General features: G+C 45.9%; 1 protein-coding gene and 1 long non-coding RNA gene across 2 annotated transcripts; both read left to right on the plus strand.

Moving 5' to 3' along the window:
- The first annotated feature begins 4,276 nt into the window (after window positions 1-4,276).
- Window positions 4,277-7,925, plus strand: LOC135368136 (endothelin-converting enzyme 2-like). The gene is made up of 2 exons (XM_064601244.1): window positions 4,277-4,338; window positions 4,406-7,925. The coding sequence occupies exons 1-2, from the start codon at window positions 4,315-4,317 to the stop codon at window positions 6,461-6,463; spliced, it is 2,082 nt and encodes a 693-aa protein (XP_064457314.1). The 5' UTR covers window positions 4,277-4,314; the 3' UTR covers window positions 6,464-7,925.
- A 964-nt stretch (window positions 7,926-8,889) lies between these two features.
- Window positions 8,890-13,122, plus strand: LOC135368139 (uncharacterized). Its single transcript, XR_010414689.1, has 2 exons — window positions 8,890-9,011; window positions 11,904-13,122. It is a non-coding gene; the product is annotated as an uncharacterized LOC135368139 (long non-coding RNA).
- The last annotated feature ends 1,976 nt before the right edge of the window (window positions 13,123-15,098 follow it).

A 15,098-nucleotide genomic window follows, 5' to 3' on the forward strand; every position in this document is an offset into this window, starting at 1 on the left:
AAGAAAAAGTATGTGGCTCGCGTGTTCCGTAAACTTTTGTCCCAGGCTGTACTGCTCTCCACCAGCGTTGCGCATGGTCGCTTTTTGCGGCGTTCTTTAAATTCAACGTCTGCGATAATTATGACCCCGTGGTGTAAATTACTTTGCATGGTGCATCTTACTGGCCTACTTAACAGTTTTATATGGAGAAAACAGTGTGTTAAAAATGACTTGTGTGCTACTTTAAAGGGACAGTCAGATCCGTTCCAGTCAGTTTCAAAACTATAGCGTCACTTAATTCCTCGCGGACCAATGACCACGGTATCAAGAATCCCACGTGAAATACTGGCATAGTTTCACTGTTATTCGACGGAATACATTACAAGACCAGATGCCGGATGCTGAGAGTATGCTGGAATTTCCTCCCTGGAAAAACGAGAAAACATCATTCTGTAACCGGCCAATGATGACACACCGCTGCGACTCTGCGGGCGTCTCAGAGTTACGGGGGTGCTGGACGGAGTCTTTCCTCCTCAGCGCAGCGCCCTCTCACTCCTTTACTTACGGAGTGACGTTACGCCAGTGGAGCTTCTGCAGCCGCGGAGCTTTAAAATATGTTAAAGTGCCACTCCGGACTCGGAAAACAGCGCTTATTTTATTCAGTCCATGAAAATAATGTGCCTCAAGGATTCTATATGCAAAATTTCAATCCTGTTTACGAACGCTGTGCATTTCTGTCAATTTTTGAAGATCGTCCACAAGTTTTGATGACGTGAGGTGCAAGTGACGTAATTATAAGCCCACAAATTGCAATGATGTCATGTTCTGGAGAGGGCACTCGTCTCCTGGCAACGACGCCGGCGTCCGGGGAGGTTTACGTGCTGGAGAATTCATGTGAGGGTAATCGAAAGACGGGATAATGGGTGAGATGTCTTCTCCTTCCTTTGTGTTTTCTCGAAGGTCGGTGATGTGTGACGTGGGGCTCCGCTAACGGAGCGAAAAAAGTGTGCCCCCCCGAAGACACCAAAGGCAACAACGTTGCCAGATCAGAGCCGAGAGTTCCGTCGGAGTCTAGCATGACGTCGCAGTTCTCAAAAATAAAAATTTATTTTCTCGAGCTTTCACATCACGTAGGGCCAAAATATTTTGCAGGAATGTAAAGTGAGACAAGAAGATCTCAGTAACATAACTTTAGTTGGACTCTGAAGACCCGAGATTTAGTCCATAGTGGCACTTATCTAAGCAGTTTTCAGACCAAAAAATTAGCCAGGTAGACTGTTGGCCGATGTCAAACAAAGTCGTACAGGTTTCATAGATGCGTTCCTGGATGCGACCCTCCCTTTAAGATGTTCAAATGACCTTGGATTGATTTTTCTGGTGCTAACCGAGTCACCTTCGCAGTTGCAGTAGAACTGTTCACAACCATCTTGTTCACCATACATGAGAAGTGTTAGTGCAACTATCGTTAATTTGCCAGAAATTCAGCTAAAGTTCACCAACATGATCTGCCATGTCATACAGACAGCATATTAGTGTGTACTACTGTGAAATTTACTTGTGTCCAAGTGAATGATTGTAAATACCAGGGGCACAATGAAGAGAACGTCATTCACTCGAAGTAATAATGGTACTCCGACTCTCCGCATTTTTGCTACACTACAAGCGAGATAATTCGTGCAACTTGGCATTTATAGCCACGCAGCAAATTTGAGACAGAACAGAACGAATTCGCGCTCCGAATTTAATCAACCTCGTGCACACAACAATACATGCTAGTAATGTTACCAGGTCGGGTGCTTCAGAAAGCTCGGACTCATTTTCCCACGAGCATGGTGATCTGCCTGTACTACAGATGTTGCACCGTATCAGTCATCTTGGTCTCACATAATCATCGCATCAACAAACAGCTGCGCAATTGTACTTTCTAAAACTGATACTGCGCCGTGGCTCATAGGGAGCAATGAGCCTAGGCTCACGCTGCTTTTACTGCTGTGTACGTAATTATTTCTCTTATCAGCTTGGCACGCAGCCCCACTTGCATCGTGCAATTTGATGCCAAAATAAAAATATTTAACAAAAGTGTCCCGCAATGTGCCGGATGAGGAATGACGATTAAATTCTCCACTCTACTGACTTACACATTACATGAAAGAGTGTGCATATTCTGTGTTCTATTCCCTCCCATCTGGTTGCGATGCCTACTTTGTAGGTGTCGTGCCAGCCGAATTTGTGTTGGACGCTCGTCTTGGAGCAGCAACGAGTACACGGGAAGACGATTGAACAGGAGTACCGCTTTTAAGGGTTTATCGTCTTAAACGGAGACTTCGCAACCAAATGGATCTCAAGCTTGCGGTATTAACCACAATCATTTACACAAACTGAACACAGTCGCGAAATATCTCACTCGAAAACGAAGATGGAATCATAAAAACGCCTTTGAAATTTGAAAAAGTCTGGCTCCCACCGAGCGTCAATGGAAGTATTTCTTTCTTTCTGTATTAAGCCAACGTCACCGTGCATTAGTCATATCATTCCTGCGTTGTTTCCTGACTCTCAGGAAAGCAGCTGACCGCTGTTTCTTTCCATCAGTGTCTCAGTAACCTAATGCCAAATTTTCGTCCATTGCTTTGTTTCGTTCCATTGAATGTAACACAGCGGCTATGACTGGCATGGTATACTACTGTCCGCTCCATGCAGGGCGACGTAACGCGTTGGCCTTCGGAGGGGAAAGTTCCCGTGACTCCTCTCCACATTACTGTTTCGGTTTAATTGCTCGCTTATTTGAGGCATAATTCGTCAAATGAGAACGAAACAAAGTTGATGGCAGGTAAACTGTGGATGTTATGTCCAAACTACGATTTGCAGCAATTTTTTTCAGCGATCGTTCCAAAGTATCCCTTTAAAGGTTATTGCGACACTAACCTACGTAGATTTTGCACCGGTGAAGACATTACGAATGACATCAGCATGGTCATTGATGTTCTCGATGGGGTCAAGGTTCTACACTACACGTTTGAAACCTGGGTCTTAACCACATTCGGTAGGCAACATCACTTGACCTTGAAAAGAAGATGGCTAAGAAGCAAGCGAGCTGGTTGAAGTTGATGCATAATGTAAAACCCCGAGACTAGGGAACAGAAAGGGACAGACACAACACAAAGTCTCAAACACAGCTGAAAACTTTGCTTCGCAGACCACAAACATATACACAACAGAGGGAAAGAAAAACACACAGTTGAGGACAAAATAAGAGGTCAATTCGGGAGAACGAGCAGTCTGCTCAAGGCCGGGCCAAGGATTACGAACGGGTTGCTGACACAGTTCCCACAAGAGGTTATGCAAAGGGTGTCTCTCTCAAAAGTCTTCTGTGAGGGTCCACTTCAGAAGTCTTTACAATTGTTCATCCTATAAAGGGAAGGAATCTGAACATTCCTCCAAATGCTTAGCAGTTTCGAAATTTGAAGCTTTATTTCTTACTTTTAAGGAATGCTCTCTCAAACGATCATTTAAGCAGCGTTTTGTCTGACCAATATAACAGAAGCCGCAAGTTAGGGGCACCTGATAAATGACGCGAGACTTCGTGTTGTGCCTGTCCCTTCGTGTTCCCTAGTCTCTGGGTTTTACATTACGCATCACTTTACCCTGACTTCTTTTAGGACCTAGGGCTACGTATAGTTTGCTGGTGCCTGTCACAGCACATGTTCACCATTCTTGCCTGCAACTTCTCATTTGACTCGTTCAGCCATGCTTCAGCTTCAAGCCTTTCTTTTTCGACTCTGCGTGAACGCTGTGGTGTGAGCAAAACTTTTTCCTACTTTCTGCTGCATACAAATGTGTAGCGTTAAGACATCCCCCTTTGCCAATTACGGGACAGCTGAAATGCAAGCAAGCTAGTGAGTAGAATTGATGAGAGGCACCCCTGAGGCTAGGACCGTCGTCGTCTGTGTGTGTCCCTTTGCCGTTATGGAAGGGACGCCGAGACACAACAGGTGCTTACATTCAACATTTCAGTGCATTTCAGAGCAGCTTTCATATTTTAGATCCCCATCCACCCACTGCAGATCAAACAAGCTGCAAGTCATAATCTGATCCAGGCATAAAAGCCCAATTTGTGGCACTCTGTTTAGTCCCTTGAATGTTCCCTCGCTACGTTTTGCAAAATGTCTATTACTGTTGTCTAGCATCTTTGCTAGTGGATATTAGCTATGTTAGTCACATGTCTATCAGCATCATTGTCCTATGGTCAGGGTATGGCCAACAGAGGAACTTCATCTCATTAAGGGAGGAAGAAGAAGAAGAAGAATGTTCCTTTGTGCTAGCACTGCCAGTCTGTGAATGTCCCAGGCCACAGATCTTGATGTAAGACATGCCAATACTTTTCCTAGACATGTGATACATGCTCAGCGTGACTCTCCTTGCATTTCAGCTGTTTGCGATCAACACAGACCGCTCCCTACACGACCAGACACCCAATGAGGACTTTGGTAACATTATCGCCTCGTGCTTGTTACTGGCATCCGTGTTTAGTGTCCTTCTGGCGGGATCCCTGCTGTTCTACAAGCTGCTGTCATCCGAGGCATCCGACACCTCCGACAGCCAGTACTGCCGTACTGAAGACTGTAAGCTGATTGGGTGGATGTACTCCAAATACATTGGCCGCGGGGACAATCCGTGTAATAATTTCTACCAGTACGTTTGCCAGGGATTCGAAGTAAGTGTCCTTGGCGCCATGGCAACCAACTTGTCGCGCAATATTTACGAGGCGTTCATTGAGCTAAAGACTCCTCGCAAGAACCAGACTGCACCGCAGAAAGCTGCTTCGTTTTACCAGCAATGCTTGGTTGCCGCAAGAGTCGCAAAGAAAGAAAATGGCAACCTCCTCGCTACATTTTTCCGTGACCTCAAGCTGTCCTTCGAAGTGTTGCAGACGACGGACCCGATAGATACGTTGGTCTTGCTAGGGATGCGTTACGACCTTCACATCTTCTTCTCTTTTGCTTTGAAGAAACTGACGCTGATAGCTGATGACTACTTGTTTTTGGTGAAGGAGAGTGCCCTCTTCGAGGCTTGGCGAAAGAGACGCGCATCCTATCTTAGAGTACAGGGCCGATACAGTGAATACGTACAAAACGTATTAGATGGAATCGACATCACGGAGAAGACTGAGCTTGACAACGTGACGAGTCGAATCCGCTCAGTGGAAGATGAGGTTATCAAAGTCAGGAGTCAGAATGACGGGAAACATAATTACATCACAGTTCGACTCTCAAGCTTTCTGACAGACCCGGCACTGCTGCCTCGGTGGGACGCTGCTCTCGAGAAACACACAACGTACGTGTTACCTTCAAACTACTCAGTCTCCAGCGAAGAGCAGATGTACACATTCCTTAACAACATATTTGCGATTGACACGAGTCGACTGAGCACTTACATCACCTGGGAGGCAGCTAGGCAACTGTCCGTTTTGTCCGGTATGGTCGCGGATCCAGATGTGGTTTTCAACAGCAACTACTGCTACGCGATGACGTTACGGCTCTTCAAACACGCCGTAGTATCGCCTTACCTCATCTCGGTCATAGATCACCCAAAACTGGATGCCGTTTCAAACATCATCACAGATATCTGGGACAGCGCCTCTCAACGCATGGCAGAGTCGAGCTGGTTGGACAACTCGACAAAGACTGCCCTGTTACGGAAGCTCCACAGGTTGAAATTTGTCGTGGGCTATCCGACCGGCATGAGCACCGCCCTGGGTCTGGAGCTCCTGTACTCCGACTACCCCGACATGACAGGTCCTTATCTTTCAGCACTGCTGAAAGCCTCGCACGCCTACAGCAGGAGCCTTCTGAAGCACATCCACGCCTTTCCCGACGATCTAGTGGCAGCGGATTTTAACTACGACTCCGTCGGCGCCTATTACATCAGGGGCAACTACGTCTACATTCAAGCTGGACTCCTGCTACCACCCGCGTACGTTCACGGGGCACCACCCGAAATTAACTACGGCGGACTCGGTCACGCCATAGCCCACGAAATGATGCGCGCGTTCGACGACTCGTCCAGGAAAGTTGACGAGTACGGTAATGAAATCGCCTGGTCAGCGGAAAGCGACAAAGCATTTAAGGACAAGATGGAGTGTCTCAACAGCAGCAGCATCATCGCGACCCCGAGAAGGCAGCGCGTATTGCGCGACGACTACGAGCCTGACGCGCTGGCAGTGAAGTCACTTTATGAGGCCTACAGGATGGCTTCCGACGATTCTTCCCTTAGGATCGAGGGCCTGGAACGTTACACGAGCGACCAGCTGTTCTTTATTAGCAGCTGTTACTTTTACTGCTTGGGCAGGGCGGAGAGGAGAATTTCTCGTCCTGCGCGCCCGCATCGCTGCAATGTTCCCTTGGCCAACAGCGCACAGTTTGCCACGGCGTTCAACTGTGCACCTGGAACTCCCATGAACCCTACAACGAAATGTGAAATCTGGTAGACGTGGAAGTGTGTTTTGAAAAGACCCACAAGTATGTGGAAAGGTGTCTCATCTTCACCTTGCTGACAATTTTGTGCAACTGTGAATATTGGAAGATATATATAAGACAGCTTCAACTCAATTACAATACTGCACAACTTTCAGTCCCATTAATGGTGCGCAATAAACCGTATCAAATACAGTGCGAGTCTCAAATTACATTACTGGTTGCTGAACGCCGTTTTATGCCGCGCGCCTCAACTACACGGAGGAAGATTTAAAAAGTAGAGCATCCGTATAACCTATATGGAAATTGAATGAACCAAATGTTGATAGCACACGCTTGATCGTGTATTGTACTAATATTTCTCTCAAGAAACTCTGCGAGACAAGACTGCGTTGAACAGCAGAGGCTCTCGAACCAAGGCTCGTGCATCGTTGTCCACTTCTTCATGGTCCACGGGGTGTTGGATTCTTTCACCCTGGGATGGTATCTGTAAACGCCAGTAATTGATTGATTGATTGTCATGCGTGTGGTGTTCAATGCTCTTGGATGCACCTTGCTTGGCAGCAGTCTTACAACAGAATAAGGGGACTTGCAGCGATTGCCTCACACCATGCGCCATTTTGAGCTGGGTTGCGCACCACTGTGTCTAGGATGTGATGGCTGTGACTTTGAGATTGGACTTTGAGATTGAACTGACGATAGCTGCACCAAATGTGCAAGAAGACAAAGGGGCCGGTGCAAGCTGTGCTATAGTTTGACTGAACGAGAATGTGAAAGGAGCGAAGTGAAGTGAAGTGACGCACCTCATCCCTTTTGAATCAGAGCAGTCGTTAAAAGAACGCCATCCAGGGGCCATCCAGGAGCTTGTCCACCATCACTAGGGGTCACTGGAGTTGCAGTGCCAGGATATCGCTTTGCGAGCACCCAATTGCGCGATACTTTTATTTCGTGGTTTGCTGGTTTTCATTTTATGCTAAGACTGAAAACACAGATGAAAGTTTGCTTGCTGGAAGACCGGTTAGCCGTTTAAATATTGAGTGTAGTGGTTCCATGTCAAAGGGGAAGATTACCAGGACACTTGATCCTATTTACATATAGTCTATTTTTGAACACGTAAAGCAGAGTAAACTAGATTTTGACACATTTACTTTTCCAGCCTCAAAATTTACTGCCTTTTATTTTTTGCAAATTAGCCAGTGCTCTAATTGCACAAGATGTTGTTTGAATGGCTAAGTCTAGTCCGTGATAGACCAAACTGCACCGAAAAAAATTGCTTCCTCCGGAACACAATATTTTGCGTCTCAATTGTGTGTTCTACGTAGAAACAGATTGAAGAAAATAAAAATTTGATTCAAATGAAAACAAAATAAAATTTTGATCTCCCGAGACTGCGTACCAGACGCTTGAAACATGCAAATTTTTGAGTTTTTCAGTGATGACCGTGAATGTGACCACGGAGCAACAGCATGTACGGGACACAGCCGGCATGTATTCTGCGGCATGCAGGAGGCCACCTGCGGGCGATTGTCATTGGACTGTTCCTATTCCATTCTGCCGCTTAGCATAGCATAGCATAGTATAGCATAGTATAGCATAGTATAGCACCACACCTATGGCATATATGCAACATTTTGGCCGGTAGAATTTTTAGTTTTCACGTTTTCTGATCCCTGTTCTGGTATTTATTGCTCAGGTATCAACTAGGTGCTGCTGAACTCATATCTGCTTCAGAAAAGCATCTGCATGGATGCAGTAGAATGGATAAGCCACACTGAGTGGTTGGAACATCGTCTTTCGGCTTAGCGCTGCACAGGGACTGGGAGGTACCCGGGTTCGAATCCCGGTGCCGGCTGTGCTGTCTGGGGTTTTTCCTGGGTTTTCCTCAGACGCTTTCAGACATATGCCGGCACAGTTCCCCTAGAAGTCGGCCCAGGACGCACATTTCCCCAGGGCGTCAGTCGTGACGTTGCCCACATACGTGAGGCCGACAACGGCAAGCCCTTTCACCATCACCACCACCACCGCTGCACAGGTTCCTTTGTGATGGGTCAGTCTTGACAGATGACACTACACAAGCAGCAATAAGGGATATGGACATGCTTTCTGTCATGCTGGATGTGTGAAGTGTGTGAACAGGCACACACATATGTGTGCCTGTGTAGTGAATCTACTGATCTACTATGAAATCTTCCACGTGAGACATCAGCTAACAGTGAATGCGAAGTTGCTTCGCTATATTACTCGAACTTCAGAAACAATGTTCATGTCAAGTTCGTGTTTGGCGCAGATACAGAAGACTGCATTATGTGTGATTTGGAAATACCAATCCCGAAAAATAAAGCACCTTATGCAACAGAAACAACACACTCTCTACCAAGGCCCAACGATTGGCCCGACGTCAGAGGTCACGTGAGTTTTTCCCAACAATAAAAATATACTACCAGCGCTGATACTCATACTGATACCGCTGATACCACACGTTCATTCCCCCGACCGTCATATACTGTTTTCAGGCATCTGAAATCCAAAGTAACGTTACATTTCCAAGAACGGCTACAGGAGGTGAGTTGACACTCCTTGGTTGAAAGTCAAAAGTGCCGCGCGAAAAGTAATCGGAAACATATATGTAGTTGCTTTGTGTCGTGATCAAACCTGGCGAAAATTTTGAACTATACCAGTTATCGAACAGGGATTAGTTCCATCAACTAGTACCAGTTGGCCCAACCGGCCCAACCTGTTTCTGGCCAGTGTCAGTCCCAACGTCCCAGGGCACCAGCGGCTGTAAAAAAAAAAAAGTAAAAATAGTAAAATGTAAACTGGTACCTGTTAGCCCATCCGGTTTCCAATTTCAAACAAGCGGGCACGCTTCATTGTTGAGCTAGGACAGTTTGTAGTGGTTCGACTTAGGGTGGTCCCTGTTCGAACAGCAAATGATATGAGCGATAACGATAACTGGTGCCCCTTTGCAGGATCGCCGTTCCCAAGAAAGGCAGATCCAAGTGCTAACTGCAATACGAAAATCATTTTTTTTGTAGTCAGATATTGTACATATTAATGTACATACATGGCTATGATAACACTATAAAATGACAGCAGTTCAGGAACTACAAAGCTATATGGAATAGATAATATTTCATGTTTGGTTGGTTCCTTGCTTGACCGCCTTGTGGACATCTTTGGCCATCCAACAGAGTTTTCGAGATGTTATTAACAGCACCCAATGGATCAATATTTTTCTTTGAGCCCTGGAAGGTTCAAATGGCACGAGGAAATATGCATAGAGCTGCAAGTGCAACATGTACTGCTTGCGACATCATCGCACCGTGGTTTATTCCATCTCAAATCTCCGGGTGTTGCAAGATAATTTATTTCGAGTAAGAAGCACCAGTACTACCCAAAAGGGGTAGCACCCATTTTAAAGCCAGCAGCACCCTGCTTTAGAAGTTATGTTTGTTTACAAAACTCGTCTAAATTTTTATTTAAATAATGAGCGCCTACCACTCATTGACACGGTGCACATCTTTTAGGTGGTGTAGGACAGATACTTGTAAAAGAGAAAGTTATTCAAATGGTGCACCCGTTAGCAAATTATTTAGCGTGGGGATTTAACTGAAACACCCAGTATAGCAATGTAACATTGCGCCAACATTCACGGAAGAATACGATGTTACTTTTTAAGGAAACTTTTTTGAAAGAAAGATACGATGTTAGTTTATGTGCTGTGTATCACATGTGCATATACAGGGTATTTATTTTGATTTGTTACACAGGGTTTTAATTTAAAAAAGAAAAGAACTAGCAGAGCAAATGAGATGTTTTAGCAGTTGGGTTTTATGGTCTGGCTGAGACACACTCTCAAATAAAGCATGTAACTACAAGATGAGTAATTACGAAAAGTTCATTAATGAATTCTTTAATTAGGGGATTGGTGGTAGTCAAGGTCATGCTGAAGACTGGTATGTGCTGGGTTTGAATCCTATCCAGGACCAGTGGCGTAGGGGGTAGGGGGGCTGGATACGAAAATGCCCCCCCGCTGATCCTGTGTCGACAACACACACATACTTGTGCACACTGCAAACGGTAACATCTCATTACGGCCAAAAGTCTCATTACGGCCGAAAATCCTTTAATCTCCAAGTGTCTCATTACGGCCAAAGTCTCATTTTGGCTGAAGATGTTTCATTACGGCCAAAAAAGGAACGAAAATAGTTGATTTGGACGTTCACAGTGCGATTACATGTATAGGCTGTCATGACCAATGAGGTGGTGTCACGAGATTGGAAGTATTTTGAAAAGCTCATATACTTTGAAAACCATTAAAGAGTGCTTCTTAGATAGACGCCAGGAACTGCAAGAACTTTTGCGATCGTCACACTTGTCCCCCCCCCCCCCCCCCCAACATATATTATGTTCTCGGATTTGCATGATTTGTGTGGGTCGGTCCGTGGCAGGTAGGGGGGCTCCCCCCCCCCCCCCCCCCCAGGACGCCACTGTCCAGGACACATACTAGCCCCATCCCACCCCCCTGTCCCCCACTCCTTCCTGCTGGCCTCTGTCCATCTGGAGATCACGATGAGGGACTATCCTAGTTGAGAGCCATTCCACATATTAAAAAAATCCTGAAACATGCACATGCATGAGAATATCCACCCCCGAATTTGGCTTTGCAAATGAGCTAAAAACTGAAAATGTGTCGACTTGGAATGCAGGGGGCACATGTCTCGTTTCGCTTGAGATGGCCGTGTGATTTGGGGCAATGGAAATGCTTGGAGCGGGTGCCAACCTCCGGGCCAGATAAGCATCTGTGATAAGCCAGATAAGCAAAGGTGGTGTGCTTCTCAGCCGTGCTTTTTCGGTTTCAGCTCGTTTGCGTGTCAAACATTTAGGGGTGGACACCTTCACGCACGCGGATGTTTCAGGACTTTTAAAATGTGGAATGACTTTCATCTAGGACAGTCTCTCATTGTGATCTCCCGCTTTTGCCTGAAAGCCCCTAATTAACGAGTTCACTAATCACTATTGAATTTTAGGCAATTACTCGTCCTGAAGCCGCGTATTTCATTCGATGGGATGTCAGTCTGGCCATAGAACTCAGCCGCAAAAATGGCACGTAATTTGCTTTGCTAGTTTTTTTTTTTATACAACTTCTGCAACAAATTCAAATAAAGTAGCTGTACACGACTTAGCAACGTACAAAAGCTTGGTTGACAGTGAAAGTCACGTGGATTCCAAATCCATGCTCACTACATTTTTATGTGCCATGCTGGGGAACATACACAGCAAAACACCAGAATAAAGCACATTCCTTTATTAGTAGTACGCGTCACTTTTAACTTTCAAGAGGGCTTTAGTTGCACTCATTTTCTTAAAGGGCTTAGGGAGGGAGGTCACGTTTTTGCAAATGAAGCATGCTGCATCCGATTTAAACCCCCCTGATTCCTCTTCTTTTTGCAGGTAGCACCAGCTTCCGAGAAGCAAAAGAAACTTGGAGAAGGAGGAAATATTTGAAACAAACTAGAATAAACTGGCACTCTCTGAGTACTTTGATACAGATCCATTGCTGCCTCCTCTTCTACGCACGCACAGCAGTAAGCTGGAATAGAGCACTGAGGTACCAAGTATGGTATCATTCGTATGTCTGAGCTGCCAATGCAGGTTTGCTTCTAAGCGCAACCTTCAGAGACACGCGAGGATATGTGGAACTCAAAATACCTGCAGCAGAAGGTACAATTGGCAATGCCCAGTACCAAAATGCAACCTTGCATTTTACCATGCAACTAACCTAGCAGAACATACAGTGCATTGTCATGATGGGCTGCAGGTTCAAACAGAGACACACCATTTCGACTCTTATGCCAGCTTTCAACAATGGAAGGAAGGTGTGCAAGATGCGTGTGGCTATGGTTATATTATGCAGTCTGTCAAAAAGCATGCTGCTTCCCTGAAGCCAGAAGCTTCGGAAGGGCCTATCGCTTCCCTGAAGCCAGAAGCTTCAGAAGGCCAGATCGCTTCCCTGAAGCCAGAAGCTTCAGAAGGCCAGATCGTTTCCCTGAAGCCAGAAGCTTCAGAAGGCCAGATCGTTTCCCTGAAGCCAGAAGCTTCAGAAGGGCAGATCGTTTCCCTGAAGCCACAAGCTTCAGAAGGGCTTCTCATTCAGCAGCGCCATGAGCATCATATTTGCCAAACACAAGCTTATGTCCGAGAGCGAAAAACCATGCGGAGGAATGCCAAGGGAGTCGTTGCCACCGGTATTCCCTGTACGTCTAGGATGAATGTGACGGTGAAGAGAAATGGGCAAGTCAGTGTAAACTACATTGCGACACACAGTCACGAGCTGCAGGAAAACGCCCCTCGTTGCCGCAAATCACATGCAGTGTAGAGATGGGTGAAGACCCAACTTGCTCAGGGTGTTACTCCTACAGTAGTCTTCGAAAAAGTAACTCTGCCAGTGTCATCACTCGGGGTGAGACAAGCAGTGTCACGCCGTGACAAACGTGTGTACAAAAGAGCAGCAAACAACCCTGATGAATTGTGCCAATTCGGTTTGTGTGTGTGGACTACATTCACGGGACTAACAGGTACCAGTATCCCCTACTGAACATTGCTGTACTCGATGAGAGGGGAAAAGGGTACCCTGTAGCGCGCTTCATTTACAATAAAATGTCAACAGATACTATGAGTATGGTCTTTGCATCTGTGAAAGGGAAGTGCCCAGACCTTGTCTTCAATGCAGTAATGGCTGACGATGAGGCCAGCTATATGAAGACACTAACGAGCGTTCTTAAAGGTCAAGAAATAAAGCACATCCTGTGCCACTTTCACGTGAAGAATGCGTGGCACTGAAAGCGTAATGTCGCAGCAAGAAAGCACAAAAGCTGAAATTGTGAGGCTACTTGATGACATCCTTAGAGAGGAAAATGAGACAAAGTGTGCTGACCTTTGCACATCTTTTGTCAGCTACACAAAATAATTTGCTGATTACTTTGTGAAGCAGTATATCAGTACGGTGGAAGAGTGTCTCATATGTCTCATAGAATGTTCCCACATGGCTGTACAGACACAAATAACCACGCAGAAAGCTTTCATGGCATTCTATAAAACGAAAGTACCTGCAGAGAAAGAGCAACATCAGAACTGAAGGGCTGGTTGCAGCACTACTAGATGTTGAGCGCGACTGGTTCCATGACCGGAGGAGGCATTTGTTGTCCGAGCTCCAACAGAAAGTTGGAATGACAGGAAAGAAAGACATACGCCACAGTCGAGGAATGAAAATTCCTGATGAGGATGTCGTAAGAATAGGAGAGTCTCCATGGACAGTGAAATCACAGTCAAGCAGAAACCGCTATGGTGTAGTGGCACACCAATCAGACGCAGCACCGTGTACGCCAAGACTTTTGCTACAACTGCTGCTTCAGCAATGCCTGTGTGCAGGCCTCTCTGCTGCCACATGTACTTGTGCAGCTGTAATGATGCTAACTCTCTGTGCAAACACATTCACAAGGTTCACAGTAATAACAGTGCTCAGTCGCTACATACACAACAGGAAGTATTGAACTACTGTAGAAGTGTTTTTTTCCGTGTGGAAAATATTTTAGCGTTTTCGAGCAGAGCTGCTTTGAGGACTGATTCGCGAGAACCTAAATTCGCGACACAGGTTTCCGGGAGTGCTTTGCTCTTGCATATCGTGCCGCCGTCAATACTCGGGCATATTTCGGCACGTACTAAGACATCCGTTGTTCACGTGGATTGCGCATTCTAGGTCTGTTCCGTTCTTCTCCTCACAGATATGAGGAAACGCCCTGTCAAATGGCCTTTAGGGACCCTGTAGGAGGCCATAGTACTGGCCGTGTGCAAGTTAGCCAGTTTATTTTAGCAGTTCTTATTAATTATCACTCGGGGCACTGACCAGTTCGGTTGAGATGTGGTACTGTCATTCAAGCTGGTTTTGAGAATGCGGGGAAAGGCATGTTCTGGCTTCGTGGTATATTGCATGTATAGTGCAAAGCGTTTATAGGAGTAAAAAAAGCATGATGAATTTTCATTTCTTTTCATCTTGCCTGATGGGATAAAACAATCTTCTGCGCTTGCTTAAACTGCCTACGCTACATGGAGTAGAAACGGCCAGGTAGTCGCGGTATAGCGTCGAACGCCGAACAATTTTCGCCCTCATATGGCCAGAGTTATTCGCGGGAACTTAAATTCGCGATTCTGGAGGTGTACGCAAAAAACGCGAAAAATAATTCCGCGCGAAGAAAACCACTTCTACAGCACGCAATTTGTCGGTGAGCATCACATATACCTACTGCAACCCAGACAAGGACGCGGACAGATATGACTGGCAGTTGAGTGTAAGGGACAAATTCGAGAAACTCGTATCCTACATGAGCAATGCAACTGTTTCTGAGACACTGGGGCAGAACATTCCATAGGTCCATAGATACAATGCTGGCAGAGTGCGAGGTGTTGATGACAGAGGGGGCCCTACACAATATACCTGAAACGAAGTGCTGGTTGCTTCCTGCTGCAAAAAAGATGGAAAAGCAGGTGACATTCAATGATGCCTGTAAAAGTAAACTAAAATGAAAGCTTGAAGCAGGAGTACTGGAGCTGAGAGAACTCGAGTAAAAGTAATGAGAGTACTGATAACTT

The sequence above is a fragment of the Ornithodoros turicata genome, chromosome 9, assembly GCF_037126465.1.
Source record: "Ornithodoros turicata isolate Travis chromosome 9, ASM3712646v1, whole genome shotgun sequence".
Lineage (NCBI taxonomy): Eukaryota > Metazoa > Arthropoda > Arachnida > Ixodida > Argasidae > Ornithodoros > Ornithodoros turicata.

Excerpts from the sequence above, each read along its gene's own strand:
- LOC135368136 (XM_064601244.1), top strand. The coding sequence starts at position 4,315 with ATGTCCCAGGCCACAGATCTTGAT. Across the intron at positions 4,339-4,405 it reads CCCAGGCCACAGATCTTGAT|CTGTTTGCGATCAACACAGA; the intron begins GTAAGACATGCC and ends CTTGCATTTCAG.